Source organism: Pipistrellus kuhlii, unplaced genomic scaffold, assembly GCF_014108245.1.
Source record: "Pipistrellus kuhlii isolate mPipKuh1 unplaced genomic scaffold, mPipKuh1.p scaffold_m20_p_49, whole genome shotgun sequence".
Taxonomy (NCBI): Eukaryota; Metazoa; Chordata; class Mammalia; order Chiroptera; family Vespertilionidae; genus Pipistrellus; species Pipistrellus kuhlii.
The window spans coordinates 1,407,184-1,429,467 of record NW_023425550.1 but is presented as its reverse complement, the minus strand read 5'-3'; the positions used below and the strand labels follow the sequence as shown (position 1 = coordinate 1,429,467).

Here is a 22,284-nt window from a genome sequence, read left to right as displayed (position 1 = left end):
TGGAGCCTGTCTACTGTCTGGGCCTTCCCTTTCCCTGGAGGAAAACTAAAGTGTTCCAACTGCTCACGTAACTTTAATATTCCTATGGGACTCTGATACCAAGAGGGCCCTTATGGGCACCTCTTCCCTGGGGACAAACACCATCTTGGAGGTGGAGGCGCTCTCAACAAGATCATCGATGGTGTTTCCTGCATTGGACCCCACACATCCCCAAGTTAAGGTCCCAAGTTAAGATGCCATACCCTTGGATTTTCCATTTACCCTGAAAACATCTGCAGCTGGATCAATCTGGTATCCTAGACAGTGTCTGCTGGCAACATAGGCTGGCAATGGTAGCCACAGGACACCTGCCCTTGTTGTGCCAAGGGCTCAGAAACCCTGAGTCAGTATGAGCCAGGAACAATACACGCATAGTTTTTCCAAGCACATCCACACCCAGCCCTTTGTCTGCAGAGTCTGAAATGATTAGTCCTGTGACTTTCCCCTTCTGATTTCACCCTTTTTGCAGCAGGCACAGCTCATGGGTATTCCTGACCTATCTCAACTCTAGGTCCCCAGTCACCAATCAAACTCATTCACACAGCCCCAACTTCTATGTGGGGTTGCCCTGCATGCAGGTGGACAAATTCCGCAGCTGCTAGCTCCATCATGGACACCACTATAGTAGTCAAGAAATGTCTTTCATCTGAATGATGCAGGGAGCCAGCTGTACTCTTCCTGACAGAGGCAGGGGGACTCTAAGGTTAAGGACAGGAGTCTGGCAGGTCACTGGGCCATTCTTCAGATAGACCCTGAAACATCTAGCTGGTGATGATGATTCCGAGATTTCCCCAGCCTATCCCTGCTCTTTGTCCTGTATTACTCTCCTCCCCACCTTCTCTCCTCTGGGCTTTTTCCCTCTTGCCTGAACTCTGGACTGAGAGCCCTGACTGCCATCTTGCCTTGGGCCCTCTGGACTTGGTGCTGCATGTGGTCTCTCACCTGGATTTTGGCAATTGCTCTTCCCTCAATCTTCCAATGCCCCTCACTGGCTAAGGGTGTCCTCTTACCTGGCTCCTGACCGAATCAGTGCTTCTCAAAGTAAAAAGGTAGTGTGTTGTTGACATTTTAGAATTTTAGGATGTTAACTCATGCCCAGAGGAATCCTATTACTCAGGACATTACTGCATAAATCCATCTTTATATTGAAGAGGAATGAAGTTAGTGTTATTTTCAATCTAATTTGAAAATGGGGGAGATACAAAGTTAAACAAGAGTGAGGAAATATTTTTGCCCACAATTCTAACCAACAATTAAAGGAATGCTAAAACACATTGGAAAGTGAAAGATACTCACAAAAAAATTTCAGCATATTAATAACACCTTATTCTTGGACTTCCAGCTACCAGAAATGGTGGGAAGTAAGTTTCTGTTGTCCATAAGCTACTCAGTCTGTGGTATTTTGTAATCACAGCACAACTGGACTAAGAGGGGAGGTCAAGAGAACAGATGGAAGAATGGCATTTTAGAGGAGGCTCATGTGTCTAAGTGAGGCTGCTCACGAGCTCTGGGGGTGTGGCTTGAGGTCTTGGAACCACAAGGCTTTCATTTATCTACTCTTGGCAGCCAGAATAGCCTCAAGGGCTCCATAGTCCAGAGCTCAGCTCTTTCTCTATGGCTGCAAGGCTGTACAAAAGCAACAACAGCCAAGTCAAGACTGAAATCACTTTCCCTCGGAGGTGGCTGTCCAGGAAGTCCAGTCAGCTGTGCTGCATGGATTGCAGCCACCTAACTCTGGGGGCTCTGTTCATAAGGCAGCAACACACGTGGGTTATCTCTGGGACTTTTGGAGTTCTGGAGAGCATGGTGCCTAATAAACACTGTCTGACTGGTGGTTGTGGGCCCAGGGTTAAATTTCTGGGACTAAGCAGGCTTAACAGAGGAATGCCATTTTCATACTGCCTTTCATCAACTCCACTGAAGTCAGCAGTGTGAATATTTCGTCTGCAGAGGAGAAGAGAACTCAATGTCCTAGATTCCTCACCACAGTGCAACTTCAGTGGCTTTTGAATAAAATAATATTAGCTAATAATCCTACAGAATGAGGGGGACACTAGCATTGAGTGCCTAAATCATACCAAGTAAACACCTGTTCTTCATGAGATGCCAGACTGTGGTTTCCAGAGCCTTCTCTCCAATTTCCCTCCCATGAAATGGGCAAATTCCATTGAATAAGTAACCCGCAGAGTCATGAGCTAGCAAAGGCCACAAGGAACCCTCCTTTTCAGCCTTTAAAGAACTCCCTTAAGAAACAATACTTTGGTAGGCAGGCAGCAGAATGGAGCTGGCTGTTTAACCAGAGACATTAGGAGCCTCCCCCACCCCCCAACCCCTGGCTGTAAAGAAGCCCATTCTTAGCCTCTGGGGCATGTCCTCCACGAATAGACTGATTCTTGAATGAATGCTTTGTAAACCTGTTCAGAAGCACAAACACCATGGACTGAGCATGAGTCTAAACCCAGGGGCTCCATTAAGGATGCACTTATTAAGGTGAGGGGCACCTTGGGGAATTTTCTTCCTAAATGCCTTTGCACTCAATGATTAGCAACAAAGCATTGACCCCACTGTTTATAAATAGGGTAAAAATGAGGCCACTTAGTGGCAGGGCTGAGACAAAAACCCAGGACCCACCCAGGTGGTGCCCATTCATGATACCACTCTATCTCCCTATACAGAGTGATTATTAAGACCAAACTTGTCCACGACAACTACAGAACATGGATCACAAAAATCACCATAGTGTCCTCTCCTCTGTAGTGAAGATGACTTGAATTTTGCTTTTGTGCCATTCCACACCCAAGCTCTTATCCATGTTCAACTACATATTTATGATTATTTTCATATCAGCTTCCTTCAGTCACAGCTAGCTAAACGAGTTAGAATTTAACTTGGTAGTGAATCTGTGTAGAGTAGGGTTTTGGTTTTTGAAAAGGATCTAACCCAAGAGCAAACAAAATGATTCAATATACCCATCTTCAGGGCTATGGCAGGAGAGGAACACATGGGCTTCTGGCAAGTAGAACAGGGCTGGCATGAGAGTGAGTCAGCAGAATGCTTCATTTCCCAAGAGCTGGGTATGTGCCTGACCACAAATCACTAATGAAAATGGGAAGAACCTGAGAAGATTCAATTTGGAAGTGGGAAGCCGGGAATCTGGCAGAGCCAAAGTCCACCCACTTCACTGAAGAACGAAAATGGGGCATAAGGGAGGCCTCAAGCAAGCATGAATCTGAGGGTGTAAGGCGGATGTTTTGAGAAGACAAATGCAGGTGTCCCAAAGTGAACCCATATTGGGTAGTAAGAAGAGTTCCTATGTGGAAGACACAGAAACTAAAGCCAAAGCCATTGTGACCCGAGAGTGGTGAGATTTGGGGGCAAGCAAAGTTCAAGTGGGGGCTCCATAGGACATCAGAGGCTGCGGCTGTCCATTCCCACTGCAAAACCGTGTTTAACATCTTCTCTCAGGTGCTTTGGGTAGTACTGAGGTTGAGGAGTGGAACATTCCCACATGTGCTGGAGCACAGCCCTATTATAGGGACAACTCGACCCAGAGCTAAGAAAATAGGACTCTTTTGGGCTCATCTGAGCAGGACCTAACAACAAGTAGGCACAGTTGGAAGAGACCAAAGCAGGAAGCTTGTGAGGGGTGCATTGAAGTGGGGGGCTACCTACTGAGTCTAGGCGAACCACCATTTTCTGGGAGGAACATCCCTCAAGGGCCCATCTGACCCAGGCAGTATTGGAGGTAGCCCAAGTTAGAACTAACAAGGGCCTGGACCTTGAACAACAAAGAGTCCACCAACCATCCCCCCCTTCTCTCTGTAGAGATGGGGGTAGAGATAGGATTGTGACCTCTCAACGCATCCAGTGAACTAGCAACACTAAACAATTTTTCTGGAATCAAATGAGCACATTTACTATTAACCTGACCACTATATTTTGTACTATTTGAAAAGAGAGAAGATGGGGGCTCTAAAGATGTCCGCTCCCCCATACTTGGCCAGGGCCCACTCTGCAGAGCAACCATAAGTCACCTTTGTGACATCACATGACTTAAGCAGCTGGTTGCCCCACGACCGAGACTATAGAATTTTGAGGACAGTATATATAGGGCATCGCTGCTGTGACCACAGGCATTTCTGACCCCACTTTTGAAGAGATAGGATCTAGGGTACCAAATGCTTGTTGATGTAGATCATCAACATGACTAGTCAGAGTACCTATGAGATGCAGGAAGCCAGGCTGGCCCCATCAGAGGATGGGCAGCCACCAATACTGGCCCAATATGATACATCCCCAGGCCTTCATGTGGGTCCCAGAGAGGCTTTGGAGAGACACGGTAGCCAAGAAGAGAGCCAAGATCCAAGCCCACAAGACAACCCTCAACCACAGACCCCAAACCAAAGCGCCGACAACGTGGAAGGAAACAACATTCTTTATGGACTGTCCTTCCCAAGAAAGCTTTGGAGGATAGTGGAGGATGATGCCTTCCAGTCTGTGTGCTGGAATGAAGACGGACACACCATGATCATAAAGGAAAACCTTTTCCAGAGGGAGATTCTCTGCCAAAGGGGCGAGGAGCAAATCTTTGAATCGAACAGCCTGAAGAGTTTTATCCGCTTGATGAACCTCCATGGTTTTAGCAAAATACGCCCTGATGATTCTTCAGTTTGCTCTCCAAGGAATAAGATAATGGTAAAGTACAAAGTCCTCCCATTTCCCATGTTCCCTGTTACTCAAACATCTTCCTAGTGGACCCAGAAGAATGATATACTGAAAAGGCTTCATTTCAGGGCCTACACTTTTTCACATGATACAGTATTTATCAAAAAATGAGAAACTATAGATTTTTATTTGAAACTATAACCCCCTTAGAGATAACCTGCAGGGACGAGTAAATACCCTGAGAGGCCAGTTAATGTCAAATAGATACCTTTTCTCCACAAATGACTAAATTAATTAATTTTGTTTCAGATCTACCAAAACAGCAATTTCCAGAGAGACAAGCCTTGGCTCCTCCAAAACATTAACGCAAAAGGCAGTCAAGTGGCCCGAGTTTGTCCTAGGACCAGTGCCAGCCCTGCAAAGAGAAAGAAGAAGATGGCCCCCACAAGACGCTCTCCAAGACTACACCAGGAGGACAGCAAAAAAGAAGCCGAACAAAAGGCTCAGGAGACAGATAAGAATGAATGGGGATCCAGTGCCACCCAGGCATTCGAGTTCTCCGCTCCTCAACCCCTGAGCAGTGCCAGGGAGGTCCAGTGTCCTATAGCGGCCAGTGGTTCAAGTGGGGAGGACACTTCTGGTAATTTCATGTTTGTGCCCACGGCTACTGCCGGAACCGCTGGCACAGGGGATCTGTCCCCCAACCCCCCAAATGAACCGTCACAAGGTTCAGTGATGGCTTTATACAACATATTCTATTCTACTCTTATATCTGGCCTTTTAGACGTGGCTCCATCTCAGGACTCTCACCAGTCCGAGGAGGACCACGAGGGCTCCTTGGATAACAAGTGTTCACTCAAAAACAATGCCGGCCCATAGTGTCACAGGCTTTGTAACCATGAATCCATTTCAGCTTTAGTAAAGACAAAATTCCACTTTGTTAATTCCACAAAATAAACAATCCAATAAGAATTGTGAGTCCATGTTCTTCTGTTTCTGTGCCACATACCCCATTAGATGAGCCTGAGGAGGCTAGAAATCCTGGCCCCAGAAAGACGTGCATCCCGGTTGTCCTCTTTCAAGTTCACCCACTCAGCCAAGGATCTGGCTTGGGCATCCTGAGGCAAGCCCAGGAAGACCTGGTACCCTGAGCCTTGCCTACTGAACAGGAGACAGAACACTGCCTGGCTCCTGACCTTGGGGGAATCACCTTACATTAGTCATGCATCCTGAAACAGGAGGGTCTTTGCCCACAGGTCCCCCTGTGATGCCAGGAAGTTTCTGATCAGCATCTGAGTGTGTCTAGCCCACGTTCCAGGCACCTTGCAGAGAGGCCCACCTAGAACCTGGGCCACTCCATCTGCTAAGTGGTGTATGTACCCCAGAGCCAGTCTGGCCATTCCAGATAACACCCAGGAGAAAGCCCATCGTCCTCACAGCTAACAACCATTAGTAACCCTGCTAGAAGGGACACAAATAAATTAAAGAGTGCCCACATGGAAAACAAAAAACTCTACCCATCACTTTTCCATCAGAGCTGTAATTCAGTTCTCTCCTTGGGTCCCGAGATAGCTATGTGACACGTGTATTATTATATAACACAAGCCCTTGTGAGCCAAGGGACACTTACAGCAGACCAGTCACTTGCTAGGAGAGAAAGGTGCTTTCTTTTAAAGTTTGATGTCCCTTCCACTGTGAATGAAGCCATGCCTTGGCTTGTCACCCTCCTGCAATCATTCAGTGCCCTCTCCCAGACCTCCCACAGGGTCCCTGGGTGCTGCTGAAGTGTTCTGTGGGTTTGATCAGAACAAAGAGATTGGAGTCCCAAACAATAATCAGTTCTGCTAAAACAGTTTTTTTCTCTACAAAACCCAGGAATGAGCAGGACCAAAAAGAGTGATAGCACCAAGATATGTCCTGGCAGCTTCCCCATTTCCCTAAAGTCAGACAGAGTGCTTGAGACAGGCAATGAGCCCACAGTGGCATCTCCTGAGGAGAGTTGCCTACATCAGGGCACAGAAATCTGTTTATGTGAACAGCAGATGGTGTGTGGTCCTCTCCATGGCAGCGCCAATTCAGTTCCACATCTGTGGCATGATGGCCCTTTGATGGTGATGATTCATCTGGATTCTCAGTAACCTTCCTGTGGAGTCCTCCTGTCCCTAGGGGATCAGGTGCTGTGGCATGCCTACCTGGAAGACAGCCTTTCCCTTTTCCTGCGTATGAGCTTCAGTAACCGTATGGGGTTTGAAAGTGCAGTCGGATACTTCTGCTTCAGGTTGGTCAGGACAGCATGGTGTTCCAGTTCCACATCTTCCTCAGGAGCCACATTTTTGGGGCACTGCAGAGTTACCCCAATGTCAGGGAGTCCCGTGCACCATGAGAGAAGCACTGAGATGTTTTTCCTTCCATCAACCAAAGGAAAGGGTTCTTTAAAGTTATGCCCTCCAGAGCAACGCTGATTTCACCAAAGGGCACGGAGTGAGCTGGGTCCCTCTGAGAACTTCCCATGTGTCAAACACTGTTCAGGGAATTCTGGGTGAGGCCAGGGAAGAGAGGGAAAAGAAGAGGACAGAGCCTGGTCCAATAAAGGGCAGGTCCCAGCCTGACTGCTGTGGGCAGCACACACAGGTCAGAGGAGCCCTGACTGCTGTGGGGAACCCACTGGCATTCAGTTCCCAAGCCCTTCACCAGGTGAAAGGAGCTGGTGTGGGACCTCAACCATTGAGGGATGAGCCAACGGGCCCAGGATGCCATGGGCAGTGGAGGTGGGGCAGCTGTGTGAGGTCAGCAGACAGCCTGAGTCTGGAGGCCACCCGACATTCTCTGTGTACTGTGCAGCCTCCCCTGGTCTTTCACACATAAACAAACGTGTGTGTGTTTGTGTGTACATGCATAAACACACATGTGTGATCATGGACAACAGCACATGAAGACTTGGACCTTCCCTGCTCCTCAGGTCACCAATTGGACTGAGAACCAGTGTGGACAGAAGGTTTGACCCAGGTCATAGAAACTCTGCCCACAGAACCCCAGCCTGGGCCCCTTGGCGCCCCTTTGAAGGTGTGCTGCTTACAGAAACCACAGCCTCACCACCACAGGTTTAAAGAAAACAACCCCAAACTCCTGAGCAAGGTCCTGGGGGTACTCTTGGAGGGGTGTGAGCTGCGCTCAGGGTGTCACATCTTGCCTAGGATCACTCCTCAGCCATACTTCTCCCTTCCCAGAGCAGGGCCTGAACATGCTTGGGTTCCACCCCAGCCTCTCCAGCAGCAGCTCCCGCCTGAGGACGTCTTCCCAGTCCCTGTGAGCAATGTGGGTGGTGATGGTACAGTTGCCCTGGCTGCTCACTAGGGTTGCCAGTAAGTCTCCAGAGTCTTCACTGCACTTAAGACCAAGCCTGCATAAGGCTGGGGGAAGGAGAAGCAGAAGTCCATCTCCCTAGAGATCTGTGGGCCTTATGTGGCCTAGGGAAACCACAAGTGTGACTGTCCATAAGCATCATGCATCAGCCCTCCATGTTCATAGTCTGTGGGCTGACCTCTCCCCAATGTCCCCTGGGGCCCTGGAACCCCACTGACAGGTGTGATGGGAAAGCAAAGTGGTTGGCTCCTTCTTCCAATCCCCAAGCAATCAGCAGCCAGGCTCAATGGAAAGGGATGGAAATGCAGATGCCTCGCCCATCAGATGGAGCCTTTGAGCGGCTCAAGGAAGAAGGTGGAGACAGGTAAAGAGAGGCACTCAGCACAGGATGTGGTCAGTTCCACAAAAGAGGTCACTGAGGCCAGGAAGCACAGAGGGGGGAGAAAGGGCCTTTTTGCCTTCACACCTGGGGAGTGGCTTCTAGTCCTCTCCCAGCGCAGACCCTCCTAGGCTTTGATTCTTCTCTTCACCTCACCCCCACCCACCCCAGCACAGTCAGCTCCCTCCTCTTTTCACCCCAAGGCACTGCAGGATTCCAAGCACCCTGGTCCCTCTTCCAGGGCCGCTGGTTGCAAATACTTGGGATGCAACCTCAGCTGGGGCTTGGGACACCACGTTTTCAGCTCAGATCTGGCCCCTTTGGGAGCCACCCTCCTCCATCCCCTGGCTGCACCACTGCCATCTGCTGTCAGCAGGCACTCTGGCCCCACTGCAGCCCAGAGAAAGGAATAACTGGAGCAGGAAGAATCGGCACCAGTACACACACACCATGCCCATATCAGGCCCTGAGATGGCCATGATCTACAAATCCTAGAATTCAATCCTCAAATATCGGTGGTGGAGAAGGTGCCACACAGGGACGAATAGATGGCCCTGGATCATGGGGGCCCTGACTACATCACCCACTGTCCTTGCCTTTTCCCTGGGGAAGGGGGTCCTAGTACCTGATGGAGCTTGCATTCCAAGGGGCTGAGGACCTGGCCTGTAATGTAATAGGACAGTCATAACCGGTGGCTCCACATCAACATCATAGGGCCTGAGCCTCAGTACCACACTCCACATGAGCAACCCCCCACTCTGGGTGACTCTCCTCCTGTCTTAAAGGACATAGACCTCACTTCAGCTAATATGTCCTCCTGTGTACGGAAACATGCCCACTCTCAAAGACAAGGCCTGGGGGCAAAAGCTGCCTATGCTCACTCCCTTGCCAAACAGTGTCCTTCCAGTCCTGGCTCCAGGCTCCTCTGCTCTGCCTCCCCTCCCTTTCTCTGGCTGGGTTGCCTTTCCCTGTGAGGACAGAGGCTCAGTGAATGTTTAGGGTGCACATGAACCAGTGAGAAGAGTCTTTTACTGTTTATTTTTCTACATTCTTGAATAAGCTAAGAAAATCCAGGTATATATATTTTGTTTTTACAGAATGACAGACTAAATATGATACAGGCATTCTGAAATTAACTATTTTATTTGTTTTTGTATCTATGCTCTTTTACACACACACACACACACACACACACACACACACACACACACACACAAAAAGCCTATTCCAAGTCCACATTATCTGGTTACAGAGTACAAATACAATGAAGGATTCCCATTATTTTCTTTTTTACCATATAGCAAAGTTCTTTGTCTTAAGTTAAATTACAATCAACGTGTGATCCATGTCATTTGTAAACTTAGATTCTGAAGCTAAAAAACATTCTACTTAAAGTAACATTATAAAATACCAACAATAAAAGAAGATGCATTTCTAAGTCAACACAATGGAACAGAGACACACAAATGTTATTCACTAGAATCCCCTAGCCTAGCCCTCCACCGCTTGGATCATTGACTTCCCTCTTAAAACACAAAGTAAGGAAATCTGCCTTGGACTTCACTGAGGGCAGAAGAAGCAACTGGACTTGGCAGAAGAGCTTGCACTGGCCATGGCACTAGGATCATCTGTGGTGCTAATTCTGGCCCGGGCTCTCTGCTCCTCCTCTCTCAAAGCCTCCTCATACCAGTGTGGGAAGGATCTGGGGTCACTCCCGTTGATCTGGGCCAGAAACTCTAGGACTTTGAACTTGGTGATCTCAGCGTGGGCCCTGGGACCCCACAGGAACTCGTACCGTGCCGGTTCGCTGTTGTGCACCTGCCAGTATTCCAGGTACTGTTCCTGCACCCAAACTTTGGTGAGGAGCTCCCTGGGCTCCCCATAGATGCAATGCTCCATCCCAGCATACACCCCCATGGCATTCGGTGCTTCCCATATCTTCTGTTAGGGGACACAATCATCCTCCGTGAAGATTATACTAAGGATGAGTATCAGAAGGCCAGTCTTGGGCTTACTGTGCACATGGTTCACCATCCCATCATAGGTCAGGCCCAGGTTGGTGACTAGGACATGGGTGTGGCTGGTGCGGTCCACTTCCTTCACATCAATGCCATAAACCAGCTGCATGCACTCAGAGGCCTCGCTGAAGATGACAGCAAAGTGGTCCTGGTGCTCTCTGATGACGCTACTCAGCATTTCTACCTTTGTGGTCAGCTCCTGAGTGCGATACTTCCGGAGCAGGAACCCCACCAGATCAGCTACCTTATCATCAATCACGTCCCTGGCGTGTCCCGTGAGGTACTCAGACCATCCACTTCTTGGCTGCTGGACTGGCTCAATGAGGCAGCAGGGTCAATGGCAGTAGGGGGGGCACAGGTACTTGGAGAGCTCTGGGCAGGACTCAGTGTACCAGCAGCAGCATGAACCTCCTCTTCCTCCTGCTCCTCGTACTCTGGGGTGCTTGGGTTACTTGAAAGCAGAGGATAGTGGGAGGAAGAGGAGAAAGGGGGGGAGGAAGAGCAAGAGGAAGGAAAAGAGGAGGAGCAGGTGGAGGAGGAGGAGGAATAATACTCTTCCTCAGCCTCTTGATTCTCAAGCGAGTAGCTTCGCTTGGAGCTCGAGGCATGATGACTCCCTTCAGGAAGCCACAGGAGTGTGGGCAGCAGGTGGGCAGTGAGGACTCACAGGCCTGGGGAGAGAGGAAGTGTAAGGGGCCTCAGCTGGGTACACCCTTGTCAGCTTTGACAAAGCAGAGCTACAGGTCTCCTCTTTAGGGGTGCTCTTGGGCCTCACTGGGGTCTCTCCTCCTGGGTGGCCTGTCCCCTAAGATCCGGAATGAGGAAGTCAGATGGTTCTTCGGGGAACAGTCGGCATAAGCCAGGGTTCTGTGGCTGGCAGTGGGGTGGGGTCGGGTGCTGCAGGGGTCCTCCTCTATCCTGGCATGGGGGAGAACCTGGGGACACATTCTAGGTGAGGGCAGGCACCTCACCTTGACTGCTGGCACGGCCTGGTCCTCCTCTGCTCTGTGACCTGTGTTTTGTGCCTCAGACCAAGGCCTTTATGCCCTGCTTCCTGGAGCCCATGTAACAGGAAACGAGTAAACACCTCAGAGTGCAGGTGGCATGCAGAGCCATGGGCCTCCAGTGCTGACAAGAGGGAGGCCAGGATTCTGTGAGTTCCCCACTGTTCTGGGCTGGAAGGTCTCCTGCCTCCTCACTCAGGGTCCTCGCCTTTCCCCTGGCAGGGCCTGTGAACCTCCCGTCTGCTGGCCCTGATACAAAACTCTCAGAACAAGGCTACACACCCCTGAGACTGAACAGGAGAAAGTGAGGGGGCCCCACACCTGACCACACCTGCCCAGGACATCCCACGGGACAGAGTATGATCTGGCCAAACTCTGTGGTGGCTATCTGCCCTGGGACAGGGAGTCCCCTCAGTCCTAACCTTGACATCTCACAGGGTCTTGGACAACTTCCTGTGTTGACCTGAGGCAACTTTCCTTCAGACTAAAATTCTCCCTTCCCGAGTCACTGGTGGAGGACCTGAGGGACACCATGGCTAGCCATCACGTTCCACTTTCTCTCATGGATGACAGAAGTGGCAAAGCAAGGCTAGGATTCCACCCATTGTGAAGTGAGCTATTCCCTGAGTCCTCAGCTGAACCTTGAAAGGATACAGCAAGACTCAGGAGCAGGGGAGGAGCATTAGGGCTCCTGCTGTCTTTTCTCTGATTCCTCACCTTAAAGGAAGTCAGGGCCCAGGCCATCTCCCCTCTCCTCCTTTGCTGGCCTGCACGCGGTCCGTCAGTCCAGGTCTCTCACCTGCCTGAGGCCTACCACCCCAGCCAAAATCAGAATGCTCTGCCTGGGGTCTCTCAGAGCTGAAAATGGAAGTGGGGTAAATGTCCTTGAGTTCCACATTTATTCTGCAGGAGAATTCACCCTCCTTCCTCCCTCATGGTCAATAGCTTGGCCACTTGCAGTGACCGAGTGTCCTTGCTCTGCTGTCTATATACCACAGCCTTTGTGTAAGGCCCCACCTTGTTCAGACTCCTGAGAGCAAAGGGAGTGAGAGGATCCATGGGAAATCAATTCCAGAAACCCCAGGGATGAGAACAGGTGCGGGTTCCTGAGGTGTGCCCACTATGGTGGGATCCAAGGTTCCCTCAGTCCTCTCTCAGGATCCTCCCTTGAGCCTGGTAGATGCTGGCCCACCCTCTGCTGAAGTGAGGTCCTGCTCTTTACATCCAAGCCCCAGACTGTCAGACCCAGATGCAGGAATAAGAAAATGCCACCTATGATCATCCTCCCATGAGGCCTGCCTATGAACTTTGGAAGGTCCTGGGACTACCCGCTGCCATTCTCAATTACTGCTCCTGATCCTGAGTCTGCTGTGCAATTCAGCACACACTCTCTGTGGTCAACCACCACCACCACCACCACCACCACCACCACCACCACCCAGTGGGATCCCAGCACTGTCTCTGGTCTAGTTTCCAGGTTCCCTCCGTCCTCCATCAGGGTCCTCACCTTGACTCTGGCAGGTCCTTGGCGCACCAACTGCCTATACTGGGTCCCACTCACTCTACCAAACCCCTCAAGTATCTGAAACCTGGACTTTCCATAATCTAGCTGCTAGGGTCCTTGGCTCACCATCTGCCTAATTCGGGTCCTACTCCCTCTACTGAACACACAAGGTCTCTGAGACCGGGACTGAGTCTGGTCTAGAATCCAGGGTCCTTGGTGCAACATCCGGCTCTATGGGGTCCTACTCCCTCTCCCCAAGCCTCCAGAGCCTCTGAGATCAGGACTGACTCTTGTCTATTTTCCATGGTCCTTGGCGCATCATTTACCTAGATGGGGTCCCACCCACTCCCTCTACCAAACCCCCAGAGTCTCTGAGACCTGGATGGGGATGCAGAAGGGAGAAAATGGCGGGTGACGTCATTCTCACCCCCCCCCATCTGCTCTCCAGGTCACGCCCCCCCCACCCCCCACCCGGTGCTGACCTGGAGTCATCATCCATACAGCAACCCCTGCCCCAGAGACTCTCAGACCCGCATGCGGAAGTGAGATAATGTCCCATGCGTCCCCCCTCCCCTGCGTGCGGCCTGGTTGGCTCTGTGGTGGGGTCTGGGGTCCTTCCATCCCCCTCAGCGAGCTGACAGTGACCATGGGAAGTTCCTCTGCCCGCCATGCTGACTAGAGGCCCGGCTCCTTATCACCATCCCTGCCTCGGAGCCCACTGTGTGAGTCAGGACGCACTGGGCGTGAACACCCGCGCAGTGCCCTTTGTGGTGGACAGCCGGGGTGGACTTCTGCGGGCTTCCCTCTGCGGCGGGACCCAGCTCCTCACCTGGGTTCTGGCGGGGCCTGGGCCCGCCATCTGCCCAGTGAGGTCTGCCTCCGCCCCGAAGGCCGGGACTCTGGAGCCCAGGGTAAGGGTCACAGAGGCTGCCAAGGGTGGGCGTTCACCCCTGCGAGCTCGCGGGCGGGGCTGGCTCTGCTCTAGGTCCCAGGGTCCCTGGTCCATGCCCCTAGTGAGGCCCGGGTGGAGGCGGACCGAAGGACACGCCTCCTAGGGTCCTCCTCCAAAGAAGCCCGCCCGCCAGATGGCTCTGGAGGGCTGGGCCCGCCTCGGCCATGTTGAGGCACCGCGCTTCTCTCCAAACCACCAGAGTCGCCCAGACCCGCCACGTGTGGTCACCCCCTCTCCCCAGGGGGCTCCGAGGACAGAAACCTTTGTTCGAGGCCCCGGGGTCCCTCTGCCCTCCCTGGTCACCCTCACCTTGACTCGGTCAGGCCCCGGCCTGCCTCTGTGGATGTGAGCTCGCTCTGGCTCTCCCCCGGGCACCCCCAGGGTCTCTGAGACCCGGATGCGGAGGCAGAAGTGAGGAACTCGCTCTGGCACGGGTCTCTGAGACCCGGATGAGGAGTGTGTGCTCACCCTCACAAAGCCCTTCCATGCTGAGTCTGTGGTGGGGGCAGGGTCTCCCCTCCCCCTTCCCACCTTCCTTCCCCTGCCGTGCCCCCTACTCACCCTGACCCTAGGCAGCGCTTCTGCCCTCCCCTCCGCCAATCAGAAGCCCTGCTCTTGATCTCTGTCCCCAGTCCAAGGCCCCCGTCCTGGAAGTCAGGGTGGAACCGAACAAAAATGGAGGTTCTGCTGCCTGCCTGCCTGCCTGCCTCAAGGACAGCCACACGCATGAGGCAGGTGCTGTGGAAAAGCGCAACAAGGATTAATTCATGAGTCACATGACCTGGGCCAATGCTGGGCTCAGGTCTCAAAGACCAATCTCTTCTTCCTACCTAAGCCCGCCTTTTTTTTTTTTTTTTTTTTAAATCTGTATGGCCAAAAGTGTTATGGAGCTCCCCCTTTTTCCTCATTGCCCCCTGCCCCAGGCCTTCACTACACTATTGTCTGTGTCTCTGGGTTATGCACACAAGTTCGTTAGTTAATCTCTTCCCACCAACCCCCGCCTTCCTTCTGAGATTTGACAGTCTGTTCCACGCTCCTATGTCTCAGGATCTGTTTTGTTCATCAGTTTAGTTTGCTCTTTAGATCCCACACATGAGTGAGATCACGTGATACTTGTCCTTCTGGCTTATTTCGGCTACCATAATACTCTCTGGGTCCCTCCATGCTGTCTCAAAGGGTAACAGATCCTTCTTTTTTGCTGCCGCATAGTGTTCCATGGTGTAAATGTACCACAGCTTTTTTACCCACTCATCTACTGATGGACACTTGGGCAGTTTCCAGATCTTAGCTATTGTAAACTGTGCTTCTATGAACATAGGGATGCATATATTCTTTCTGATTGGTGTTTCTAGTTTCTTGGTATATATTCCCAGAAATGGAATTACTGGGTCACATGGGAGTTCCATATTCAATTTTTTGAGGAAACTCATACTGTTTTCCACAGTAATTGCACCAGTCTGCATTCCTACCAGCCGTGTACTAGGGTTCCCATTTCTCCGCATCCTCACCAGCATGTGTCATTTGTTGATCCGTTGATGGTAGCTGTTCTGACAGCTGTGTCCTTTTAATCTGCATCTCCCCAATGATCAGGGTCTTTGAGCATTGTCCTTTTAATTTGTATCTCTCCAATAATTGGGGTCTTTGAGCGTTTTGTCATATGTCTCTTGGCCATTGCTATGTCCACTTTGCAGAAGTGTCTATTTAGTCCTTTGCAAATTTTAAAATTGGATTGTCTTCCTTTTGTTACGTTCTATGAGTTCCTTATATATTTTTGGTTATTAACCCTTTACCAGATGTATCATTGGCAAATATGTTGTCCCATACAGAAAGCTCCCTTTTCATTTTGTTGATGTCTTTTGCTGTGCACAAGCTTTGCATTTTGATGTAGTCCCATTGGTTTTTTTTTTTCTCATTTCCCTTACCCTAGGAGATGCATTGGCCAACATATTGCTAAGAGGGATGTCTGAGATTTTGCTACCTATGGTTTCTTCTAGGGTTTTTATGGTTTCACAACTTACATTTAAGCCTTTAAATCCATTTTGAGTTTATTTTTGTGTATGTTACAAGTTGGTGGTCTAGTTTCATTGTTTTGTTTTTGGTTTTTATTTTTAAAATTTCTTTATTGATTAAGGTATTACATATGTGTCCTCATCTCCCCATTACCCCCCAACCTCCCTTCCTACTCATGCCCTCACACCCCTATTGTCTGTGTCCATTGGTTAGGCTTATATGCATGCAGACAAGTCCTGTGGTTGATCTCTCCCGCTTATCCCCACCCTCCCCTACCTTCCTTCTGAGGTTTGACAGTCTAATTGATGCTTCTCTGTCTCTGGATCTGTCCCTGTTCATCAGTTTATGTTGTTCATTATATCCCATAAGTGAGCGAGATCATGTGATATTTATCTCTCTCTGACTGGCTTATTTCACTTAGCATAATGCTCTCCAGTTCCATCCAAGCTGTTGCAAATGGTAAGAATTCCTTCTTTTTTTACTGCAGCATATCATTCCATTGTATAGATATACCACAGTTTTTTAATCCACTCATCTGCTGATGGGCACTTGAGCTATTTCCAAACCTTAGTGATGGTGAATTGTGCTGCTATGAACATATGGAGTGCATATATCCTTTCTTTCTGATTGGTGTTTCTGGCTTCTTGGGCTATATTCCCAGAAGTGGGATCACAGGGTCCAATGGGAGTTCCATTTTTAGTTTTTTGAGGAAACTCCATACTGTTATCCACAGTGGCTGCACCTGACTGCATTCCTTTTTCTCCTCAACCTAGCCAACACTGGTCCTTTGTTGATTTGCTGATGATAGCCATTCTGACAGGTGTGAGATGATACCGCATTGTTGTTTTGATTTGCATCTCTTGGATAATCAGTGATAATCAGTGACTCTGAGCATGTTTTCATATGTCTCGGTCTTCTTTCAAAAAGCATCTATTTAAGTCCGTTGCCCCTTTTTTGATGGGGTTGTTTATCTTCCTTTTGTTAAGTTGTATGAGTTCCCTGTAAATGTGGGATAGCACACCCTTATCAGTGATAGCATTGGCAAATACGTTCTCCCATGCAGTGGGCTTACTTGTTGTTTTGTTGATGGTTTCCCTTGCTGTGAAAAAGCTTTTTATTTTTATGTAGTCCCATTTGTTTATTTTCTCTTTAGGTTCCATTGCCCTAGGACCGTGGTCGGCAAACTGCGGCTCGCGAGCCACATGCGGCTCTTTGGCCCCATTTCCACAAATTATTTCCCTTACAATCAGTCACTGATCCTAGAAGAGACCAAGAAGAGGCTGAAGTGACCTCCATGTTGGGTCACCTCAGTTGCCACAGTTTAAAGTTACAGTAAAGGCAATATCATGAGCTTTCTTTCAATTCATGTTGCAAATTAACACACATTTGGAAGATCTCAATTCCCCATATACTGTAACCTCCACATGTTCCTCACCCAGATTTTATTTCCAATTGTCTCCTCAGTCCCTGGCTAAAGCTGTTGAATGACTGAAATATTGGCCAGGTCTCTGGGTCTTTTTTAGGGACAGAGTGACTTTGGGCTACTTGCTTCTACTCTGAGTGTCTGTCTGCAAACCTAGTAAGGAAGATCAAGTCAATACCAGGTCTGAGCATCTGGGAGAGAGGCCCATGGCTCTAACCTCTCTCCTGCCTCCTATACACAATCATTCCCACCTCTCTCAGCCTATACACAAACTTGTCCTTAATGAGACATAATGGAAGGTAGTCCACATGAAGCTCCTGACCAGCACCATTGGGCACCTTGTCACCCCTTATATCAAGTTGGGATCCTGATTTCTGTATTTTTAGCAAGCATTTGATGACATAGTACAAGATTCACTGAAGGACCTGAACCATAATAAAAGCATGTTTCCTAAAATAACCAGAATCCAAATTAGGATTCCCTTGCAAAGTGCAGACCTGGCCCTTTGAGAGCAGCTACACAGAAACCAAGGTTTATACCGACCATAACTCTGGGCTTCTCTGTGAAGCAGATGTTTGAGGACATTCGCCTTGGGTTTACCAGATACAAATGTTCACATTCCTGACCCCTCAACATTTTAGAGGGCATTTAGGTGATTTAAGATTCAGACAGGGACCAGAAAAACATAATTAACCACTGGTGTTTTAAAATAAGCCAAACCTGAGGTTAGATTCCCTTTAGAGGCATATGTCTCTCAGCGGGGCACAGAGCAAGCGCCCAGGAACCCACAGGTCTTACCTCACTCCGGCCTCCTGCACTCACTTGGTCCCATCACCCAGCTCACTAGGAGCAGGCAACTGCTGAAGTTGGGTCTGTAATGCTGAAAGTCAAAGGCAAATCTCCCACAAGGATATTTCTAGACAGTATGGCACGGGACTGACCACAATAAACTTTTACTAATTACAATTTGGTGATTCATTGGTTTTACTTCTGTTATTCCTGAACTTTTGACAAGTGGATAAAGACTGTCCTTTAGCCAAAGCCGGTTTGGCTCAGTGGTAGAGCGTTGGTCTGCGGACTGAAGAGTCCCAGGTTCGATTCCGGGCAAGGGCATGTACATTGGTTGCGGGCACATCCCCGGTGGGGGGGGGGGGTGCAAGAGGCAGCTGGTCGATGCTTCTCTCTCATTGATGTTTCTAGCTCTCTATCTCTCTCCCTTCCTCTCTGTAAAAAATCAATAAAATATATTTTAAAAAAAAAGACTGTCCTTTAGTTATCAACACATATTGATAGAAAGTTAGGTATACCTTCATGAAACTGCATACATGCACACTCTAACTATACCCTTGTTAGAGAAGTAAAATATGTTTTTACTAGGAATGTGGGTTAAGAAGTTAAAAACCAAACTGATAAGCTTGAAATAGCAGGACCTCCTCAAATCCTAAAGCTCAACCTCTGTATAGAAAATAAATCTTATTTAAAAAATATATATACTTTTATTAATTTCAGAGAGGAAGGGAGAGGGAGAGAGACAGAAACATAAATGATGGGAGAGATTCATGGGGAATGAGTCCACAACCCAGACATGTGTGCTGAACTGGAATTGAACCATAACCTCCTGGTTCATGGGTTGATGTTCAACCACTGCGCAACATCAGCTGAGCAGAAAATAAAGCTTTTAGAACAACATGTTTCTGAAGTCTGATGACTGGTGAAGAGGCCTTATTGGAAAGTAAGCTTCCTTTCAGAACCTCCCCTACAGTCATGGCTTGCTACAGCTCCCCATCTAGCACCTACTCTGGGACACAGAGTCATTATTTGCAAGGGTTGCAGCTGGGAAAAATGCTCAGAGTTAATGGGGGTGGGGTTTGGTGGGAAGAGGATCACGGCCATTATTTATTCAAGGAGCGAGGAGCCAAAATGAGGACCAACATGAATGGGGACTAAGAAGGTCCACCCTCCCCTGCGGGGGACAGATAATTCTGATGCACTGATGCTGACAGCCTTGAGATACATACCTCTACAGAGCAATGGGGTGGATATACAACTTCCTCTTTCCTGGGGGTGGGGGAAGGGGTGGGGGTGGGGGACAAAGAGCAATAAAGGCCTTGGCTTGGAGCTAGAGGAACTTAAGCCAGCAGAAGGAAATCTCAGGCCCTGTCAGGTGTCAAGGTGAGAATCTTGAAGGAGCATTGAGGGAACCTCACAAGCCAAAAAAGATGGATCCCAGCAACATCCTGTCCCTACAGTCAGTCCCTGAAGGCCACTGAATTTCTCTCAGGGAAGCAGAGATGAAGATCTGAGGGAAATGAAGTTTGAATAGAGAAGTAATATTCAGATCAGCAAAGAATTGTGTCCCAGTGCCTGCCAAGAGTCAAGATAAGGACCCTGTGTAAGGATTGAAGACAGTGCGGGTTTGGTATAAGGAGCAGGATCCCAGATCATCAAAGGGAAGGGCGAGGACCTGCCAGCGTTAAGGTGAAGACTAAGGGACACTGGAAGCTAGACCAGAGTCAGTCCTGGGAGTCCCAGGCGTGTATGTTGGGGGTGGGAGTGGGGAGGGTATTTACCACATGCCAGGGCATCACCTGACTTTGTTATCTAGGTCTGAGAGACTCTGGGGACTTCATGTGAGAAGCACAACCTCTGATTAGCAGAGTGTGGCCCAGGAATACCTTCTGAGGCAGACCATTACTATCCACACAGCTTTTGCCTGAGGGAGGGTCAGCAATTGTCCTACCCTGTTGAAAAACCCCACCATGTGGAATCTATACCTTGCTGTGGGCAATAGCCAAGGCACATTAAGACTCTTAGAGTAATAATCAGACTGTAGTTATCAACAATATTCACATGAGTTCTTCTTGCTTGGGACTCTCTGTGCCTCCTAAACCTGTGTGACTTTTTCTTCATAAGCTTAAGGAAGTTTTCTGCCATTATTTCTTCAAGCACATTCTCTAGCCCTTGCTCACTTTCTTTCCCCTGGCACTCCTATGATGTGAATATTGTTAAGTTTCATGTTGCCCAAGCTTGCTTAAGCTTTCCTCCTGTTTTTTTGTTTGTTTGTTTGTTTGTTTTTTGGTTTTGCTTTTTGGTTCTCTGACTGATTTTTTTTTACTGTGTCTTCTAACCCAGTAATCTGATCTTCATCTTCTCCTAATTTATGGTGTATCCCTTCCAATGTGTTCTTCATTAGTGCTATGTCATTCTTCATTTACAACTTGTCATTTTTAATATTTTATTTTTCATATCTTTTCTCATGCTGTTGAGCATCCTTGTAATCATTATTATGAACCCTACATCTGATAAATTTTTTATTTTCATTTCATTTAGGTATTCTTCTGGAGAATCATCTTGTTCTTTAATTTGGGGCTTTTTTTTTTTTTTTTCCTCCCCATTTTGGCTACCTATTTGATTTTCTGTCTATGTGTTTGGTAGATGTGTTACAACTTCCAGTCTCTGGTGGACAATTTCATATGATGTTTGTGACTGGCCCTGTGTACCATTTGGAGTTATCAACAATCTACAGCTCCCCCTGCTGGGGATGTGTGCCTTTGGAAAAGATCAAGGTGCACATCAAGGACTGCTTTTCCTATTCCCAAGTCCAGAAGGATATCAGGGAAAGATTCAAAACCTTCAGAGATCTGCCTCTGCCTGCAGTCTGATTGGGACATTTTTAAAATGCCATGGAACGCGGGACAAATTGTTAAAAATTGGGAATGTCCTGCCAAAAGCGGGACATCTGGTCACCTTATTCTATGGGTTTCCCTCTGTTGTGGGATCAAGGGTCCTTACCTTAATTCTAGCAGGTTCTGGGCCCACACTCTGCTAATCAGAGGTTGTGCTTCTCACATGAAGTCCCCAGAGTCTCTCAGACCTAGATAACAAAGTCAGGTGATGCCCTGGCATGTGGTAAATACCCTCCCCACTCCCACCCCCAACATACACGCCTGGGACTCCCAGGACTGACTCTGGTCTAGCTTCCAGTGTCCCTTAGTCTTCACCTTAACGCTGGCAGGTCCTCGCCCTTCCCTTTGATGATCTGGGATCCTGCTCCTTATACCAAACCCGCACTGTCTTCAATCCTTACACAGGGTCCTTATCTTGACTCTTGGCAGGCACTGGGACACAATTCTTTGCTGATCTGAATATTACTTCTCTATTCAAACTTCATTTCCCTCAGATCTGCATCTCTGCTTCCCTGAGAGAAATTCAGTGGCCTTCAGGGACTGACTGTAGGGACAGGATGTTGCTGGGATCCATCTTTTTTGGCTTGTGAGGTTCCCTCAATGCTCCTTCAAGATTCTCACCTTGACACCTGACAGGGCCTGAGATTTCCTTCTGCTGGCTTAAGTTCCTCTAGCTCCAAGCCAAGGCCTTTATTGCTCTTTGTCCCCCACCCCCACCCCTTCCCCCACCCCCAGGAAAGAGGAAGTTGTATATCCACCCCATTGCTCTGTAGAGGTATGTATCTCAAGGCTGTCAGCATCAGTGCATCAGAATTATCTGTCCCCCGCAGGGGAGGGTGGACCTTCTTAGTCCCCATTCATGTTGGTCCTCATTTTGGCTCCTCGCTCCTTGAATAAATAATGGCCGTGATCCTCTTCCCACCAAACCCCACCCCCATTAACTCTGAGCATTTTTCCCAGCTGCAACCCTTGCAAATAATGACTCTGTGTCCCAGAGTAGGTGCTAGATGGGGAGCTGTAGCAAGCCATGACTGTAGGGGAGGTTCTGAAAGGAAGCTTACTTTCCAATAAGGCCTCTTCACCAGTCATCAGACTTCAGAAACATGTTGTTCTAAAAGCTTTATTTTCTGCTCAGCTGATGTTGCGCAGTGGTTGAACATCAACCCATGAACCAGGAGGTTATGGTTCAATTCCAGTTCAGCACACATGTCTGGGTTGTGGACTCATTCCCCATGAATCTC

General features: G+C 48.9%; 1 protein-coding gene and 2 pseudogenes across 1 annotated transcript; 1 reads left to right on the top strand and 2 right to left on the bottom strand.

The window, feature by feature from the left end:
* The first annotated feature begins 4,266 nt into the window (after nt 1-4,266).
* On the top strand, nt 4,267-5,583 carry LOC118704975 (heat shock transcription factor, X-linked member 3-like). The gene is made up of 2 exons (XM_036413085.1): nt 4,267-4,734; nt 5,014-5,583. The coding sequence occupies exons 1-2, from the start codon at nt 4,267-4,269 to the stop codon at nt 5,581-5,583; spliced, it is 1,038 nt and encodes a 345-aa protein (XP_036268978.1).
* Nucleotides 5,584-6,866: 1,283 nt separating this feature from the next.
* Nucleotides 6,867-8,141, bottom strand: LOC118705022 (annotated as a pseudogene).
* A 1,865-nt stretch (nt 8,142-10,006) lies between these two features.
* On the bottom strand, nt 10,007-12,963 carry LOC118704974 (annotated as a pseudogene).
* Nucleotides 12,964-22,284: the final 9,321 nt, after the last annotated feature.

Bases quoted from the DNA above. Each gene is read 5' to 3' on its own strand.
- LOC118704975 (XM_036413085.1), top strand. From the start codon at position 4,267: ATGCAGGAAGCCAGGCTGGCCCCATCAGAGGATGGGCAGCCACCAATA. The intron at 4,735-5,013 runs GTAAAGTACAAA...ATTTTGTTTCAG, and splicing joins CTCCAAGGAATAAGATAATG to ATCTACCAAAACAGCAATTT.